Source organism: Engystomops pustulosus, chromosome 7 (genome assembly GCF_040894005.1).
Source record: "Engystomops pustulosus chromosome 7, aEngPut4.maternal, whole genome shotgun sequence".
NCBI classification, from domain to species: Eukaryota; Metazoa; Chordata; class Amphibia; order Anura; family Leptodactylidae; genus Engystomops; species Engystomops pustulosus.
Genome location: NC_092417.1, coordinates 166,187,804 through 166,207,319, shown reverse-complemented (window position 1 = coordinate 166,207,319; position 19,516 = coordinate 166,187,804). Strand labels below are relative to the sequence as shown.

Here is a 19,516-nt window from a genome sequence, read left to right as displayed (position 1 = left end):
AGAACCTACCACCAGATTTTACCTTATTAAACTCCCAGCTCCCTCTGGTAGAAGATGAAATGTCCTTTCTAGAATTCCCTCTTTGTTGCAAAATCTTACCATTTACCTATAAAAAAAAAAATCTCCCCCAAAGCCAGCTGAGAAGAGTCATATTCACCTGAAATGAGTCAAGTTTACAGGTTGCAGAGGGATAGCCTATCTTCTGTTCTGTAATAACCAGAAATAAGCATCTGTTATCATATTAGAGATAACAATATCATCTTTCAGATCGCACCAGGCTTGTGGTTCTGTGCGCTACAGAACCAGAGATACATGTAGTTAAAGAAATAGGGCCTTATTCACTAAGGGTCCCGTGGCCGCATTTTCGTCGGGTTTCCCGACTTTTCAGGGATTACGATCGTATTGTGTCACAATCACACCAGCTTTCGTGTGACACAAATTGGGGGTCGGGCCGTCAGACGATCCAGACGGATTCGGACTACGTGTGGGATTTAACATTTAAATTTGTGTTGCAAGCCATGCACTTACATTCACCGGGAAGAAGAAGGTGAACTCCAGCGGACCTGAGCGGGGAAGCGACACATCCAGGATATCGGGCGCACGTCGGACATCCTGGTCGGGGATGTTCATCCTCGTCGGACAGTCCGGATCGGGGATCACTTGTTCTGGTTCTGTTGATCACAGAACCACAAGCCTGATGATGACATTCATATCTCTAATATGACAACAGATGCATGTTTCTGAATTTTTTGGGATATTATTTCTGGGTCCTATACAACCCAAGTGACACTCCCCCCTGCAGCCTCTAAACCTGACTCATCTCAGACAAAATATGACTCTTCTCAGCTCATCTTCACATGACTTTATATGAGATTTTTTTTAAATGGGTAAACAAGTGGGATGCAGGAATTCTAGAAACATTTCATTCCCTACCTGAGGGGGATATCAGTTTAAATGGGTACAATCTGGGTGAGGTTCCTTTTAAAGGTTGATTTTTTTTAAAGAGCATTAAAGGGATTTTGTTTTTGCAATGCTCACACACCACTTGCATTAGGGCAGATGCTGGAAATTAGTTCCCTGCATCCGTATACTGGAATAACATACAATATTCACTCGTCATTAACCACTGTTGAATTTTTAGAGGGCTGAATACTTTTGCAAGGTGCTTTATCTTTACAAGAAATCTTCAAAAAGCAGAAAACAAACTTTTTTTTTTTGTGCCAGTGTAGCTGGTTGACTCACATGCAAATAGCAGCAGATACACTGGAATTTTTTATCAATATCAGAAAAAAATTGAGTTTCCGCTACTTTTGACACTTTCTTTTTCATTTCTTCTATATTGTGTGACAGTTTTTGTATATGTGTTATGTTATGGTTTAGTATTGTGCAGTTCCATAGTTAAAGACCCTCCAGGTAGGACACTACTATGTAGAGGTGCTGTCTCTGTGTATTGGTGCTGAATCCGGAATAATAGTAACATCCTGTCATCTTTCGCACTATGAGCACCCGCATTATTGTGGGTGGGTGGGCGTAGTGTGGGGTAGGGGGGGGGGGGTTGCGGCGGCTGGGGACAGCGACTAAGAGAAACAAGACAAATTCAAGAAGGAAGTATTTAAAAACAGGAAGGATCTACAAAAATATCAGATGAAGAAGAGAGCTGGGAGAGGCGAAGCTGAACAGGGAAGAGGCGAGCTGAGCCGAGGGGTGGAAGAGCAGTCAGGAAAGGTCTATGTGAAGTGGTCAGGGGGTGTATGGTGCAAAAGATAGAGCGGACGAGGAAGAGGAGGACATCCCTTAGAGGAAAGAAGGCCACAGTCACAAGGAGACCAGGGCACAGCTGTGAAGAAAGGGGAAACAGTGAAGGAGGAACGTAGCCAAACGCATAGATGTCGACAGCGCTCCAAGGCTTGCAAAAGGAGAAAATGAATGCAGTAAGCTGAGAAAAGTGAAGTGTGTGGTTAGGGGAAGGTGAAGAAGAACATCGAAGGTGCCAAGGAGAACCAACGGTGGTAGAGGAACCACAAGTGAGATGTTGGTGAGAAGAGGAGTGGGAGATGTATCTGAGCTTCTTCATTCTGGATGCAAAGAGGGAAGTGAAGTGTGTACAAAGTGAAGCCTGAGGAGCAGGAGGCCGGAGATCAGTCACCACCACCTTCATGACTACGAAGAAACCGGCTACGTCCACCATACAGATTCCAAGCTGAGACTTAAGGACTGAGAGCAGAACCCATGTGGAAGAGACATTCCTGGGATGTGCCACAATTTCAACCGGAAAATGAGCAAAGGTCAGTAGATATCCCCACCAGAGATTACTATAAGGGTTTGATTTACGTGGGCTCGTTCACACGGGCGTCTTTGACATCGGTATAATGACCCATTGATTTCCATGGGTCTGTACACATGTGATTTTATTTCACAGATGTGCAGACTGTGAGGAAAAAAATTTACACCCAGTTTTTGGTCCGTTTTTAAGCAGTCCGCCCAAAAACGCATCCGTTTTTGACCAGTTTCAATTAAGATAATCCGTTTCAATTAAGATAATCCGTCAAAAACGGATGCGTTTTCAAAAAATGCTTAAAAATGGACCAAAACTGAGTTCAAAACGCCACGTGTGGCATCACCCTGAGGGTCGCGCTGCTCACTTTCGTCGGACTGTGCACCGTTTTCGGGGGTTACACGGCTTGCACAGGTTTTTAAGAAGTGTCTGCGCTGGGATTTTGGCGCACACAATCCTTTTTTGGCACTGTGTCCATGTGACACAATTTAGGGGGCGTGCTGTCGTACAATCTGACTGATTCGGAATGAGCGCAGGATTTAACTTTTAAATTGTGTTCCAAGCCTAAGCACTTACATGCACCAGGAAGAAGAAGGTGAACTCCGGGGACCTGAGCGGGGAAGCGACACGTGCAGGATATCGGGCGCACGATATTAGTGAATCGCGGCACAGGGCATTATCGTCGAACAATACACTTTCTGTGAACTCCAGCGGCTGAGTATGTAAATGTGCCCCATTCTCTACTCCCACCCCCACCCCGAGGGACCATAAAAGTTGCTAGATAACTGACTGGGCACAAGGTAGATTAGAAACCCATCAAATTATTAATTTTTTTTGTGAATGTGAAAAACATTGATGATGTACGGATATGAGAAAAAAGGAGGCAGATACCTTGCGGACTCGGATATCACACGTCCTCACCTGAATGAGGCCTAAATTGAATACATGTTTATGGGGCTTCCAAAATTATTTGGGTTGCAGAGCAAATTTCACCTTCCTGCAATACACACAGTAAAATCAGGGCTGCCACGAATTCTGACCAAAAAAGTGGCAAGGGGAATTACCAATGAGTTCATTTATTTTTTAGTAATTATATATTTTTTTTTTTATCCGGGACCGGAAGTCTACCTGAAGGCCTAAGTCATATAAGGAATAGTATTGTATCTGCAGGGTGTGTAAACCTGACAATTATTACAATGAAATTTACTTACCCGGTCCATCAAGTTCCCCAAAAGTGGATTTTCCGCCAAAAATGCACTCTGCCACGATTCACTAAGATCATGCTCCAGATATCCTGCATGTGTCGCTTCCCCGCTCAGGTCCGTCGGAGTTCACCTTCTTCTTCCTGGTGTATGTAAGTGCATTGTCTTGCGACACAATTTGAAAATCCATATGAAAGCACGACGGCCTGCCCCCCGATTTCTGGTTCGTGAAAGCCAGCGCCACAATCCGATCGCGTGCGACACAAGCCCCTGTTAAATACCTATCAAAGCCGCGCAAAACCCGAAAGCGGCGCAAAGTCCAGCGTGTGGCCCTAAGTAAATAAGCCGCAATGTGGGAATGCAATTTTCCTTTAGTACTGAGCATGAAACGATTGTTAATTGCATGCTTGGACACCAGTCTACTCACTATTATGGCGCTGATGGTACTTGCGGGTCCCAGCTCTTTTGATCACAGGGTTCCCCATTGATTGCCCCATCAGGTACTTAACTCCTAACCCGTCTGTAGGGGAAAAGGCCAATGGGCATTCAAGTAGCTGTTGTGTAGATGCTCATCCAGCTGACAGCTATTCCTTAACAAGCTCATAATACACATAGATGCTCAGTTTGGGCCAAAAAATATATGCATGTATTCTAATAGGGGAGGGGGGGGGGGGGGGGAATAAGTCGCTGCCAGACACCAGGATCTTGTATTGAAATTCAGTATGCTTGAATCTTAGATCTGCCTGGTCCTTCCCCCTCATATACAGTATATGGGGCCTATACGAATAGCTCATGCTGGACCCAGTGCAAAAATTGACCTGAGAGTCCTAAAAGAAAGTATGGATGTGATCACTGGGACTCTTTCCCTTTAAGACTATTTGTGACATTACTAATAGGGACCTTGTGCTCCTCGGCTCATGGTCCCTGTGTGCGCTGAGTGTTATTGACTATCTCCAGCAGACATCACACATCCCCACCGCGCTCATCACTAGGCCCCTGACCTTGTAACGAGGCAGACTCGTTAGTTTTTTTGTCTTTGTTCTGACAATATAGTCTAAAATGGAAGACGACTGTGACTCTAGATAATTCCCTGGAAGAGAGTAAATTAGGATGAATATTTTTTTATGCCATTTGATAAAAAAAAATTACATTTTTGAAAAAAAAAAGTTTGTGCTAGTCATAATAATGGCTGTTCTGGCCCCTGTGCGCCACATATAGCGCCTACAGCGGCCGTCTGAGCATTTTTTTGTTGTCCTAATGAATGCGTGTCACTTACCTGGGGAAAATATGGCAGCAGGATGTAATAGGGAAGGAAGAAAAGCTCTCAACAATGTTCTGCTATTACCTCAGGATACCTTAGGAAGATGTATAAAGCTGTATTTCTAAAATAGACAACCCCTTTAAGGCCCCATTCACACGACAACGATTGGTGAAATGTTTTGCCGCTCAGAACTTAGGGCATTTTGGTCAAAAAACGTTGTGCGACTATAACTTAAAGAACTTACCTACGGTAGATTGATTGTTATCCCCTATCAAAACATGGGGGGCTGACTGCTGGGACCTGCTCCAATCATGACAATAGGGGTCTCAGTCTCACTATTTGATGGAGCGGCAGGTGGAGCATGCATCCTGCTGCTAAATTCAATTCTATGGGAGTTTTGGGAATTGCTGAGTACAGTGCTGGGTTATCTATGGCACTCACAGTGTCTAAGAGAGTGACTGAGAGACCTGGGCGCTGTGCACAGCAATTCAAAAACTACCAAAGAATTGAATGGAGCAGCAGGACGCATCCTCTGATTGCCACTCCATAAATTAGTGAGAACTAAGCCACTATTATCATGATCACAGTGGGTCTCAGCAGTCAAACCCCCACCAATTAGATTGTCATCCCCATCCTGCCAATGCTGCAGTGCTCCAGTCAGTGCCGCTTCCCCAATGTGGGCCAGTGAAGACACAAATCTTCAGCTGCAATCCTAAGTGCAACCACCATACTATGTACAGCAGTGTGCTTGGTAGGAAGTGAAGACACCACAATGCTCGCATTCTCTTCTTTTACATGTCTTGGAAAACCTCTAAGTTTCTGTTCAATTTTCCCAACACATATGCTTCCAAAAAATATTGGGTTGGGGGCATCAGTAGCAATTAACATCAGGCCTTAAAGCCAACCTGTCACCAGAAATGTAATTTTTAGCTAGTGACAGGTCCCAATAGGCTATGCTATGCTGATTTTAAATATGCCTTTGTCAGCATTCTGAATCATTTCAGTGCTTTATATAAGTTTAATTCACATTACCTGGCTCCCTGCCAGCAGCATGTGGCAAGTCCCAGGGAAGGGGCAGCTGTAGCCTGTCTGTGCCTGTGTCAGTCTTCTCTGCTCCACACCCATGGAGTTCCCTCACCTTTCCCCACTATCTGTCATGTGCAGTAAGCAGTGGAGAGAGGGGGTGGTGTGGAGCAGGAAGAATATATGAGAAGACACAGGCTGCAGCTCCCCCTTCCCTGACATATGGAAAGTGGTGGTCTGTACGTGTCATCCCATGTAAAAATTGATTGTTGTTCATTAGGATGGGGCAGCACGGTGGCTCACTGGTTAGCATTATAGCCTTGCAACGCTGGGGACCTGGGTTCAAGTCCCAGGGTCAACATCTGCAAAGAGTTTGTATGTTCTCTCCGTGTTTGCGTGGGTTTCCTCAGGGTCCTCCAGTTTCCTCCCACACTCTAACACATACTGGTAGGTTGATTAGATTGTGAGCCCCATTGGGGACAGGGACTGATCTGACAAACTCTGTGCAGCGCTGCGTAATCTGTGTGCGCTATATAAATAAACAATTATTATTATTATTAGCATAATACATGTGTGAACATTTATAGTTCCCATCCTTAGTAAGAAGAAGTAAGAGCAGTTGTCAGCTGTGGACTAATTTCCCAAAAACTGATGCTAAAAACTAAAGTTATTGATAGAATTTGCTGACAGAATGAGGTTTTATCATCATTTTTCGGATAAGCTAATTCAAAACTGACAACCCGTCTGGATGAACTTCCTGCAGTTGAAATGTCTTGTGCAACAAAACAGAAAAAAGCCATTACTACTGCCAACAAGTGTATCTAAAATTAGTAGATCATTTTCTAACATTGAAGGAAGTCCAGCAGCAAGTATTCTATTTCCCTGCAGCGCCATCACAGGTGAAAGTTGGTATTACAGGATGTTTAGTAATATCAATTGATTGTTAGGTTAAGTCTTACTGGCACATTTGTCAATTTGATAGAACGCACCTTTATATACACTATGGTGCAGCATAGCCTAATCTATACAGGATGTATACGCACTTGCCTATCTCCGTCAGCTCCATAGAGATGAATAGAGCAGACGGTGCAAGCTCTGGTCATCTCGGGTGCAACAGTGGTTCCCAACGAATCCCCATTCTCGTAAATCAGTGGGGGACCCATAACTGAGACTCCCACCTACCAGCCATGACCGGAGAACCCCTTTAAGGGAAATAAACACTAGTTCTAGTTGCACTTTGAGACGTTGATCGACCACTAAGTCCCCAGCATAACTGGAGTCCTAAGTATATTGAGCTAACTGCTGCCCATTGCCGCATTGCAAGGAAAATTAGATGGTGGGTCTGTTGAGATGAGTCCGCATAAGCCTCTGGCGCATGCTCAGGATACTGTGTGACTGGGCTTCACCACATGCGCTCATGCGGACTCATCTGGCAGAACCAAACCAACTTTCTACATTGTTTTCGTTGTGACGCAGCAACAGGCAGAGGTGATTTCAATTAAGGGCGGATTCCAAAAGCCTTCCGACACATTTATCACATTTACTATTCCAACTTGTCCGACAAAGGGTTGTGGCCACATGAAAGGGGGCATGGTCTCCAGGAAAAGGGGCGTGGCCGTGTGCGAAATAAAGGGTAGAATTCGACAGTCTTATACTGTGACTAGTTTTGTCAAGGTCTGTACTGTCTGACCATGTGACGCATTAATGAATTACTGAATGCCTAAACTGCCTGAGAATTTCCCTTTAATTAAGAATTTTTTCAGAGAGGACCCTTCACTACCTCACTTGTGGAGATGAACATACCTTTCTATACAGGCTGTTACACAGATTAAGGGGCACTTTGATTTTTTTTCCTAGCCTCCACTGATATTACTGAGATATCAGTCCCAGTATTTGACCATTGTAATCCCCTTCACTGTCAGAGAGGAGGTTCTGGAGCAGAGGAGGAAGAGACGGATTAAGGTCCCTCGGCGGTAAAAATATTATGTCACCTACAAATCTGAAATTTGCTTCCTACATATGGTACTAGAACCAGCTTCTTGGGGGAAAGGAGGATGTGTCCCTTCTGCTTGTTTTCAAATCTGCAATTTCAGGACCCTTGGAGGACCTTCAAAAGACCCAAAATCATGTGTATATGTGTACATGTGTATTGAGAGAAGGAACAGATATACGTGGATTTCATGGGTGAAGGTCCTTCTCAGTATAAAATTTAGTGGGTGATTTGGGTGTCTAAACCCTAAACCCTAAAAGGTTTGGGCCCTGGGCTACTGCCCAAACTGCCTGTATTATAATCCCTTACTGAGAGGAGGAAGCAGTGCATGTTCTTATAATCTTCTCTAACACTTAGATTATCACAACACACACTGCATCCTCTTCTTCAGCACCCCCTCTCTGATAGTAAAAAGGATTACAATGGTCAGGGATCGGGACTGATAATGTAATAAAATGCAGGGATTTATGCAAGCCCTGTTAATGTTGTATGTAACCAATTCTTACGGCTCATTCACACCACTATGGTCATTCCGTGAATTATGGACTTTGTGCTGGCTGGATTTCACAGACCGATCACACTGCCAGGAGTGGGATTCGGTACATCATACTGATATATGATGCAAGGAGTCCCTGCTTACCCTCAAAACAGCAGCTGGGACTGTATTCATAATAACAGCAGGGTAGAACGCATGTTCAGCGATTCACAGGATCGTCCTGCCTGTTTAAGCCTTTTGTCACACTAATTTCTGTAACAAAATCAGCCGCATGTAAAAGTACTCATAGGTCGTCCCATAAAATTCCTTTTTTACTATCATATTGAAATGAAATGAAATGGAAGAATATCAAAATAAATGATACTAAGTAATACTAATTGTATTACGAAAATTTCTTTAAAAAAATTGCATGCTATTTCCTGGGATGTGATGTGACAATACATTTCCAACGTACGATTGTGTTAACTAGTATGTCATTTTGTGGTACAATCACTGTCTGGAGGTAAATCTAGTGTGACGGTCTCACAGTCAGAGATAAAGGCTGTCACATTGTCACTGTGATTTACTACAACAAGGCCGATGCTTGTATCTGACTTCCTGCAGGGTGGAATAGTCTGGTAGGATGCATGAGTACAGCAGAACTATGAAATTAATGAATTTATACCTCTTGTGTCCCCCCTTCTTCCTCATAGACTGTAAGCTCTTGTGTCCCCCCTTCTTCCTCATAGACTGTAAGCTCTTGTGTCCCCCCTTCTTCCTCATAGACTGTAAGCTCTTGTGTCCCCCCTTCTTCCTCATAGACTGTAAGCTCTTGTGTCCCCCCTTCTTCCTCATAGACTGTAAGCTCTTGTGTCCCCCCTTCTTCCTCATAGACTGTAAGCTCTTGTGTCCCCCCTTCTTCCTCATAGACTGTAAGCTCTTGTGTCCCCCCTTCTTCCTCATAGACTGTAAGCTCTTGTGTCCCCCCTCATCCTCATAGACTGTAAGCTCTTGTGTCACCCCCTCATCCTCGTAGACTGTAAGCTCTTGTGTCGCCCCCTCATCCTCATAGACTGTAAGCTCTTGTGTCACCCCCCTCATCCTCATAGACTGTAAGCTCTTGTGTCGCCCCCTCATCCTCATAGACTGTAAGCTCTTGTGTCACCCCCTCATCCTCGTAGACTGTAAGCTCTTGTGTCACCCCCTCATCCTCATAGACTGTAAGCTCTCGTGTCACCCCCTCATCCTCATAGACTGTAAGCTCTTGTGTCACCCCCTCATCCTCATAGAACATAAGCGCTTGTGTCCCCCCCTCATCCTCATAGATTGTAAGCTCTTGTGTCACCCACTCATCCTCATAGATTGTAAGCTCTTGTGTCCCCCCTTCATCCTCATAGACTGTAAGCTCTTGTGTCTCCTCTTCATCCCCATAGACCGAAAGCTCTTGCAAGCAGGGCCCTTACTCCTATTTTGTCATATGACCATTACTCTGCAATGTCTTATTTTATTTGTATATGCTCCCCATAATCTATAAAGCGCTACAGAATAAGATTATTATTACTATTTATTTTCCAGGATTGTAACACACCCAAGTGCACTGAGGGCATATACTGACAGTGCTCTGTGCTCTCTCCAGACAGTGTTATGTTATGTATTGTCCCTGGAGAGAAAAGTAATCATAACTTTGTGTATGTTGTTAGTAGCAGCAGAACTGTGAAATATGAATGTATGTTCCAGGATTGTAGCAGCATGTCCTCACTCTGCTGTGCACTTTGCTCTGTGCTGCTCTCTGCAGACAATATTAGGTATTGTCCATGGAGAGATATGTAATCATAACTTTGTGTATGTTGGTAGTAGCAGCAGAACTGTGAAATATGGATTTATATTCCAGGATTGTACCATGTCCTCGCCCTGCTGTTCATTCAGCTCTGTGCTCTCTGCAGACAATGTTAGATATTGTCCATGGAGAGATGTGTAATCATGACTAGTTCATGTTGTTAGTAGCAGCAGGACCGTGAAATGTGGATTTATATTAAATGGGACCTACCACCAGGAATCTACCTATAAAGGTAGATCGGGTGGTAGGTGGATCAATAGGACGTGAGGATAGCCCTTTTAAGGGCTAATCCTCACATCCCCACACTGTTTTGTGAACTTATATTAAAGGTTTATGCTAATTTTGTTATGCTGCTACTGGGGCGGCTACAATCTTCGGCGTGCAGCTCCTTGCAGCTGCGCGCCCTTGTCCGATGAACCTGCCGTCTGCGCATGCGCAGAACAGCAGGCCCGCACCTGTGCGGTCACTGCTCCGAAACAGGCGCGGGCCTGCTGTTTTGCGTCTGCGCAGACGGCAGGATCGCCAGACGAAGATTGTGGGTAGGAGGGGTAAAGTGGCTACTGAGACGTGGAGTAGCCGCGCCGTGTAGCCACAGCTGCGGCTACTCCACGCCCCAGTAGCGGCATAACAAAATTAGCATAAACCTTTAATACAAGTTCACAAAACAGTGCGGGGACGTGAGGATTAGCCCTTAAAAGGGCTATCCTCACGTCCTATTGATCCACCTACCACCCGATCTACCTTTATAGGTAGATTCGTGGTGGTAGGTTCCCTTTAAAGGATTGTAGCATGTCCTCACTCAGCTGTGCTTTGTGCAGACAATGTTATGTATTGTCCCTGGAGAGATGTGTAATCAGAACTTTGTATCCTCACTCTTGTGCTCTTAGCTCTCTGCATAGAGCTGCTGCACAACCCCTCTACATTGAGGAAAAGCTGTAGCGGGCTTCTTATGGAATAGTACAGAAGTCACTGTAAGAGAGGTGCTGTGAAGCAACTTCATGCAGAAAGCTCAGAGCACAGCAGTGTGAGGACAAAACACCCAAAGCAAAAATCCTGCATTATAAAATCATTTATTACAGTCCTGCTGCTTCAAACAACTATCCAGGGCTGCAACTTCTTTGGTGCAATGTATGACACATATAGAGTGTCTGGGAAAGTGGACAGAGCATCAAAGCAGCTCCCAGAGCAGCACATTTCCTATGGATATCCTATACTTTTCTTAGTAGAAACTTTGCTATCCATCTGGGAAAGATTGTAGTCTGGTGCAATGTTCTTACAGTGCTCTAGTAATAATACATTTCCCACAATGGGGCTTATTTATTAAGGTTTGCGGATCACTTCTGACGGACTTTGCAGTGTTTTCGGGATTTGGGGGGTAGGCCGACTGATTCGGACTGAGGGGGACTTAACTTTCGAATTGTGTCGCAAGACAATGCACTTACATGCACCGGGAAGAAGGTGAACTCCGCTAGACCGGAGCGGGAAGTGACACATGCAGGATATTGGGCGCACGATATTAGTGAATCGTGGCAGAGTGCATTATAGACGGACAATGCATTCGGTGAACAACTCCGGATGGGTTAGTAAATGTGCCCCAATTGGGCAGATTTACCTACCCGGTCCCGTCGCGATCCCGCAGTGCGTTGTCCGATGAGGATTCGGATCCGGCGCGATTCACTAAGATCGTGCGTCCAGTTCCTTCCTGTGTCGCTGCTGCGCGGTGGTCTGCCAGAGTTCACATGCTTCTTCCTGGTGCATGTGAGTGCTTGATCTTGCGACACAAATTGTCCGAATCCGTTGGGTTGTCCGACGGCCTGCCCCCTGATTTCTGTCGCGTGCAAGCCGGCGCCAATGCACCAAAATCTGATCGCGTGCGCCAAAATCCCAGGGCAATTTGGCGCAAAACGGAAATATTCGGGAAACACGACAAAAGTGCGGCGTTCGGACCTTTAGTAAATGAGCCCCATTGTGTCCACCAGTAGTATTTCTTCAGAGTCAAGTAGGTGGACCACTTACTATGGCTACCAGGGGAATAATCTGATCGGGTTTACAACACATAGGGGCTTATTTACTAAGGTCCTGTGGTTGCATTTCCGTCCTTTTCGGGGATCACGCCGGGGATTGCGTTGCACGCGATCGGATTGTGTCACAATTGCGCCGGCTTTCACGCAACATAAATCGGGGGGAGGGCCGACGGATTCAGACAACGCGCAGAATTTAACATTTAAAATTGTGACATGTATTCTAATAATATAACTAGAGTATTACATTATAGTTGGAAACATTGGGATAGATTTTTTATTGTGGGTCCCGAAGCTTCAAGTTATGTCTTTGCTGGTTTATGATCCGTTTTTATGTTGCTATGTAGAACTGTGGAGCTTAACATTGTAGAGGTTGAACTATATAACGCAGAAGATCCTAAATCCTGATTTTTTTTTTGCAGTATGTGTACAGGATTTGGATAAATCCCATACACTGCACTCCTACTGCGATACGCTGCAGGACATACATGTGTAATATGCAACATATGTGGATGCCCTAAAACTTCTTACCTTCTTCCTATGTCTAGAATAGGCATCTTCCAGTTTTTGGACCATCTTGACCTCACCTTCATCACCGTGCCGTCCTCTGCTGTGGCAGACATCTTCACGCTGTCTCCCAATTCTGAAAATGATAAAAAATTTGTGTCAGAGAAATCGACAAAAGCGTGTAGTAAATTCTAACGGCACATGTGACGTTTTGAACCCGTGTTTGGGCCTTTTTTAAGCAGTCCGTTAAAAAGAACGCATGCGTTTTTGGAAAACCCATCCGTTTTTGACCGGTTTTGCCAATTATCTTAATTAAAACGGGTCAAAAACGTATGCGTTATCATAAAACGCATGCATTTTTCAAAAACTTACATGTTTTTTTAACGCATGCGATTTTTAACGGACTGCTTAAAGACGGCCCAAAAACGGGTTCTAAACGCCACGTATGCCGCCGGCCTTAGTGTAAAATACTATACCTTTGATAGCAACGAAAACTAGAAATATTCTCATAAAGGATTTATTCAAAAGGTTGTGGCTGAAACCTCATCCAATTACACACATGGTTTTACCTCATTTTGAAGCGTTGTGTTTAGGCAGTTCCAGTTTTACCACACAAAACGCTTAAAAATAATATTTTTTTTAATAATAAAACTAAATAATTGAAGTTATTTTTCTTCACAAAGTAGCACAATGTCATAATTGTAGCGTCTGTATTCTGACCACCACATGAGCACTCCCCCCCTTCTTTGAATGAACTGAACCTAGATACCATAGAATTCTATTATGACCAAGTTTAATTCATTTGAAATGCGGGGGAGTTCTGGGTCTTGTGAGAGAAAAAATTTTTCTTCACAGTTCTCTGGCATGGAAGCTCTGGTACATCTCCTCCTATATATCTAATTGCAACAGCATTAGCAGCCTAATATAATACGATAAGGGTAGGTTCAGAGGTTCTTGAAACCTTATTAAAAACTTCAACATGGTTTTACCTCATTTTGAAGTAGTTTTTGAGGGAGTTCCAGTTATAACTTATGAAATATAAATGTATAAAACAATATCATATTGAAAAAAATAATTTACATGTAAAAAGTCATAATTTTAGCATATGTAGTATGACCACCATATTAAACCCCCCTATTCTTTGAATGAACTGAACCTAGTTTACCATAGAACTATATGGGGAACAAACCCGAGTCATTTGAACTGCGGGGGAGTTCTGCGTCTTTACACTTCTATAGAAATGAGCTCCACATTAGGACTCCCCCTTCTTCAAATGAACCAAGCCTAATTCACCATAGAACTCTATGCTTATTGAGTTCGGTTCATTTGAAATGCAGGGGAGTTCTGGGTTGTTCAGAAAATGTCATATTTCTAGCATCTACATTTAATGACACATTATCAGTACCCCCCTCTTTTTAAATGAATCGAACCTGGTTCACCGTAGAACTGCAAACTGACAAAGTTCGGTTCATTTGAACTTCGGGGGGAGTCATTGGGTTTATCATTTCTATAGAGAACTCATCATTTTAGCATCCTCATTGTGACTATTACATCAGGGCTCCCCCATTTTTTAAATGAACCCGATCTAGTTCACCATCTAACTCTATGCAAGGCAAGCTTAGTTCATTTGAAACATAGGGAGTTCTTGCCGTTCTATAGAAAAGTTATAATTAAGACACCCACATAATGATCATTAAATCAGGACTCCCCCCGTTTTTCAAATGAACCGGACCTTATTCACCATAGAACTGTATAGTGGCCAAGTTCAGTTCATTTGAAAAGTGGGGGAGTTCTGTTTCTTCAATGGAAGATAACATTTTTCAGATAAATTTTCGGGTTTATTTGAAGTTTGATACCTTTCTCCCAGCCGTTGCAGTATCTATCAGCACCAACAGGTGGCTCCCCATGACTTTGTGCTTGGCCACATCGGAGCAGGCAGCCGCACAGTCACCTATGTGTGGGGTCCTGACAGGACACACTGATTTGCAGATACTTCCTGGTAAGGCAGAGTCCTGTTATTGTGAGCTGGGAAGTGACAGTCACAGCCAGGAAGCTTGTGTGTCTGTGCCAGGAAGGAAAAGCTGCTCCTTATATTCAGTGCATTGTGTGTGTGAGGCTTAGAGGGGCACATCCATGTGTAGCTTTGCCTTGCAACAGGTGAGATTGGGCATTTTAAGGGTTAACCGGTGTCACGTGACCCCCCCTTCCTTGCTATTGACCTGCTGCTAGTAGATGCCTGTGACATCAGATCTTGTCTTAGTCCATTGATTAGTTTTTAGGATGCGCTTAGACTTTTGCAATGGGTCTTTGTATTAAGTGAATGCATTGAGTCGTGTGTGAACAGCGTCCTGTCACCGAGGGTACGTGTATACTTGTGCAAACGCCTGGGATTTGCGAATGTTGCCGAAAATTCTAGTTTTTTTTAACTGATCTGTGAAGCATTGGCGTATGTTTTTTTTTCGGACAGGGTCTTGCGTCAACGTTTTTGCAAAATCGCGTTGTGTTTACTTGTGCAACCTCCTGCCGGGGGATGAATTGTGTAAGGTTCTTGCTTTCCTTTAACAAACGTATTAGAAAGATGGTTTTCGTGTAATTTGGCACAGGGTAGTGGAAGTGTAAAGGGCGCTTATACTTTTTACAATTCCCTCTTGGGTTATTAGTGTATAAGTTGTGACTTTGTCCTCCGTGTGGTTTGCAGGCGGCTATTGTTCTGTCCTATAGACGGGAGTGATGCACTTCAATTTTTAGAGCCCCGTGTGTGTGGGTGTGTATATATATATGTAACATTTGAATACATTGACATTGGGGATGTTTGCATAGTCATTGCAATGCTCGGTTCCCTGCGTCAGGACACTTGCGTCTCTGTTAGTAGTATATGCAGGGGAGAGGGAGTCGCTGTCAGTGAGTTACCCTGGGAGCATGGCTTGAGGAAACCCTGATCTGCCTGGATTTTGGGGGAGGGAGGGGGGCCTCTAGGGATGGACGGAGAAGCAGAGTTTGCCAACACCAGCTCGGCAGCATCCAGCGGCTCGGACCTGACGCCCGAATCTGACAGAGGTGTCATCAGCCGGAGACACAGCGTCAAGACTTTCAGCGGGCTTCGCTTCTTCAGACGCAGGTGAGCGGCTATGTTATAGTTTTGGGGGGCCCAGTACTGCACCCACTTAGTCTGTACTGGGACTGGTGGACCCCCATTATAAAAATCAATGGCTTAAATACCCCTTTAGGGCTTATTCAGATGACTGAGGTCGGTCCGTGAATTCTGAACCGCAGGTGGCCTGAAGCTGTGACCGCTGCTGGGAAGAAGGGACTCCTTGTATCAAATATCACTAATAATAATAATTTCTTTATTTATATAGCGCACACAGATTCCGCAGCGCTGCACAGAGATTGCCGAATCAGTATGATACTCATGGTCCTGTTTTCAGTACGGTGGTCGGTCCTTGAAATCAGCCCAGTGCACAGTCCTCGGTTCACTGACCACGGTCGCCTGTATAAACCCTTACATTTTGTGGGTGAATTTTTCATCTTATTGTATTACTTTTGTTCACCATCTTTAATGTTATGTTCTCGTTTTTGCTTGATGACTTGCAAAGTATGGCAAAGTTTTTCTGCTGTCTAAGGCGCTGTTCTTGCCATGGTTTGTCTAGAATGGACACCTCATTGCTGTGTCACATCAGGTCGTATGTCTTCTTGGCTACTGCTGTATCCATGGGAATAATATCGCTGTGTGTTCTGAAAAATCTAACAGAAAGAGATGTGAACCAGAGGTTGCATTAACGCCTGTACAAGGGTCTACGTAGCTTTTACAGAGAGCTTTACTCATCAAACAAGCTCACTGCACGGTTAAAAATATGTCTCAAAAACGGTAATTGGTGTATTATGGTCTTCTGAAAAATGTTAATGCAAACACATTTTTTTTTTCTAATTCTTGGTAGCGAAGAATCACGAGGAGACGTCCTGTTCTGGAAGGCGCTGTCACACTCAGAGAATAGACCAGGATGGTATATCCATAAAAGTAAAGGGTAAAACACTACGCGTTTTCGGCTCCGGGCTGGAGCCTTCGTCAGGTGGATAATTACCAGCTGACGAAGGCTCCAGCCCGGAGCCGAAACGCCGTAGTGTTTTACCCTTTACATTTTATTAAAATTGCTTTTATGGATATACCATTCCAGTCTATTCTCTGAGTGTGACAGCGCCTTCCAGAACGGGACGTCTCCTCGTGGTTCTTATCTACACAGCCAAGTCCGTCAACACCGGTTTGCCCAAATGTGAATAGGAGCCTATTGTGGAGTAGAGCGCTGACACTTTCTTGCTTGCTCCTTATGACCAAATGTGAATAGGAGCCTATTGTGGAGTAGAGCACTGACACTTTTTTGCTTGTACTGGTTTGCCCAGACCTGAGTCCCGTCCACAGCAGTCCCTCAATCTATTTTATGACGCGCTCTATTTTTCACTAAACCAGGTGAAAGATATTCTATTATATATTTCCCTTCTCAAACGAAATACACTTGAATCCTCTGCGCTTTTTGTCTCCCCCTCCCATTGGCCACGTTAATGCATACCTGTGGATCCCCACATTAACGCATTTAACGCCAGCACCTCAGTTTGTTTTTTTCTAATTCTTAACATTTTCAAGATCTGCTGTCAGTATATGGATTTATTCAGAAATAGAATATGGATTGTCTCCTCTGTAACTTAATATTAATGGTATTAAAGGGATAGTACTAACAGTGTCATCCAGTGGTGGGGGTCCGGTCACATGAGAAAGGGTTCTCTTATTCCATTTTCTATCTATGGGTCTAGTAGAGATGGTACTAGGCTGGTTATCTCAGCTTGTCCCATCGAACATTGAGGGACTGGACGGATCCTTCCTTCATAAGGTGAAAGGGACCCCCATTCTCTGGATTGTAATGGAGGACTTTAGGAAAGACTATACACTTTAGATGGAGGACAAGAGACCTACCCTATGGCTGTGACCTGGAGGAAAGCACCGAATTCTTTCAGTAAGCATCTTAACCTGGTTAGAAGACCACATTGACCCCTTGAAATAGAAATTTTGAGATTTACCCTGGTGACCACAGTATACACATGTATTACATAAATGACAGTCTCCCGGTCGAGTTCAGGAACTATTCACATGTTGCAGATTTCTGTTCTGTTCTATACATCTGAATGGGGATGTTCCTTCAGCTTCTGCATAGATTTTGCAGGTTCCACAGGGGCAGGTGCAGAAATATAAGTAGTGCACAAAGGTTTAGTGTAACCTCTTGATATCCCAATACATTAGTCTCACACCCTGGAACATTGAACTTCTGGTGGAATTCCCTGAAGATTGTTCCAGCATCTCCTGCACTTTTACAGTCGTGCCACTAATACACGCTATTTATCTGACCTTAGGGAATCGCATACGAAATTGCTTGTGACTTTTGGTCTCAAAGCAGAATTTGTCACTTGTAGTGTTTGTATATTATAGTTTATCTGATTGGCTTTTGATTGGATACGGAAGAATGTGACATGATATCATTCCTTATAAAAAGTTTTCTCCTATATCCTTCATTCCTCACAGGTGCAAAAACTGTAGATCAGACAAAGCTTTCTGCTCCTGTCCTCCGTATAGTGTCGATGCCTCTGTGAATGATGATAGAAAATATTATAGGCTGTTAGATAAAAACTTTAATAATCCCAAAAAGGGAAATTGTACTGGAAAGGGGATACGTCTCCAGTGTCGGTAGTGCAGTGGTGCTCATGTGCGGCCCCCACTCCAGTCACTTCTTTGGGAATGGGGCTGTTGGTAGTCCCGTAGACCTGAGTGGAGTAATGGGCTAGCATGCCCGTCACTCTATGTGGCAATAATGCCATGGGGCAACTGGGGTCCTTTGCTTTTATGATCACTGTGGGTCACGCTGTTTTGATACTTATTCCCCAACCATAACACTTTTGATACTGGGACCACTTTTGATACCTGGGCATTCTGCTGGGACTCATTTTGCCACTGGGACCCCTTTTGGCGCTTGGGCACGGGGCTTGGACCTCTTTTGGGGCCGGGACCCCTTTTGGCGCTTGGGCACGCCGCTGGGACCCCTTTTGGCGCTTGGGCACGCCGCTGGGACCCCTTTTGGCGCTTGGGCACGCCGCTGGGACCCCTTTTGGCGCTGGGACTCCTTTTGGTGCTTGGGCACGCCGCTGGGACCCCTTTTGGCGCTAAGAACCCCTATGTCTTGGTACGTGTTTTTACTGGGTCCAACCTCAGCTTTAGGGCTCATGTACGTGTATCTATAGTAGATCTGTAATATGACGCTGCCATACTGTACATGCCATACAATAATCTATAAATGCTGTCTCTGACAAGCAACCGGTTAGGATAACTTTTGCAGGAAGCGGCGGAGCTTTCATGAGTTTTGTACTTTACAAGATGGAAAATATGCAGAGTTCAAACTTCATTGCAATAACGCCCAGAAGGTCAATACACTGCTGTGAGTGACAGGGGATGATCTTACCTTAGTTATCAGATCCTAGTTGCTAAATTCCAGCGTGCCTGCAGTTAAAACTGTTTTCTGGGGGTTAAAACATATTTTAAATTGGGTCAGAGTGACAAGGAAACTTATGCCCACCATACTTATACTTTTTGTGACTATTACTGGGTCTACAATGGTTCTTGGGCCTAGCTTAAAGGGTTCTTCCACAGTTCCACAATGTTTTTACTATAGTTAGGATAGATAATTGCAAGCTGATTAATGATAGTTCCACTGATGGGACCCCCATTGATCACAAGAAGAAGGAACAGCACTTGGTTTGTTTGTGCCACTAAAAATAAGTGCTGTAAAAAGGTTTCTTCTGTCACTTCATGTATTAGGTGAACCTAAGAATAAGAATGACATTGAGGCCTAGGACCCCTTTAAGAAAATAAATAGAAAATGCCTGC

At 44.2% G+C, this 19,516-nt stretch overlaps 1 protein-coding gene across 3 annotated transcripts in view; it reads left to right on the top strand.

The window, feature by feature from the left end:
* DGKZ (diacylglycerol kinase zeta) overlaps positions 1-19,516 on the top strand; it is a 146,308-nt gene that overhangs the window by 21,267 nt on the left and 105,525 nt on the right. Inside the window, exon 1 of one of the 3 annotated variants that reach the window (XM_072118810.1) lies at positions 1,649-2,285. The exons of 1 other annotated variant lie outside the window; for it this stretch is intronic. In XM_072118810.1, coding sequence (XP_071974911.1) covers positions 2,230-2,285 — 56 coding nt within the window. In that variant the 5' untranslated portion in view covers positions 1,649-2,229. Of the gene's footprint in view, positions 1-1,648; positions 2,286-14,588; positions 15,710-19,516 lie in introns of those variants that run through there. One more of the 3 variants, XM_072118808.1, reaches the window with a different exon arrangement.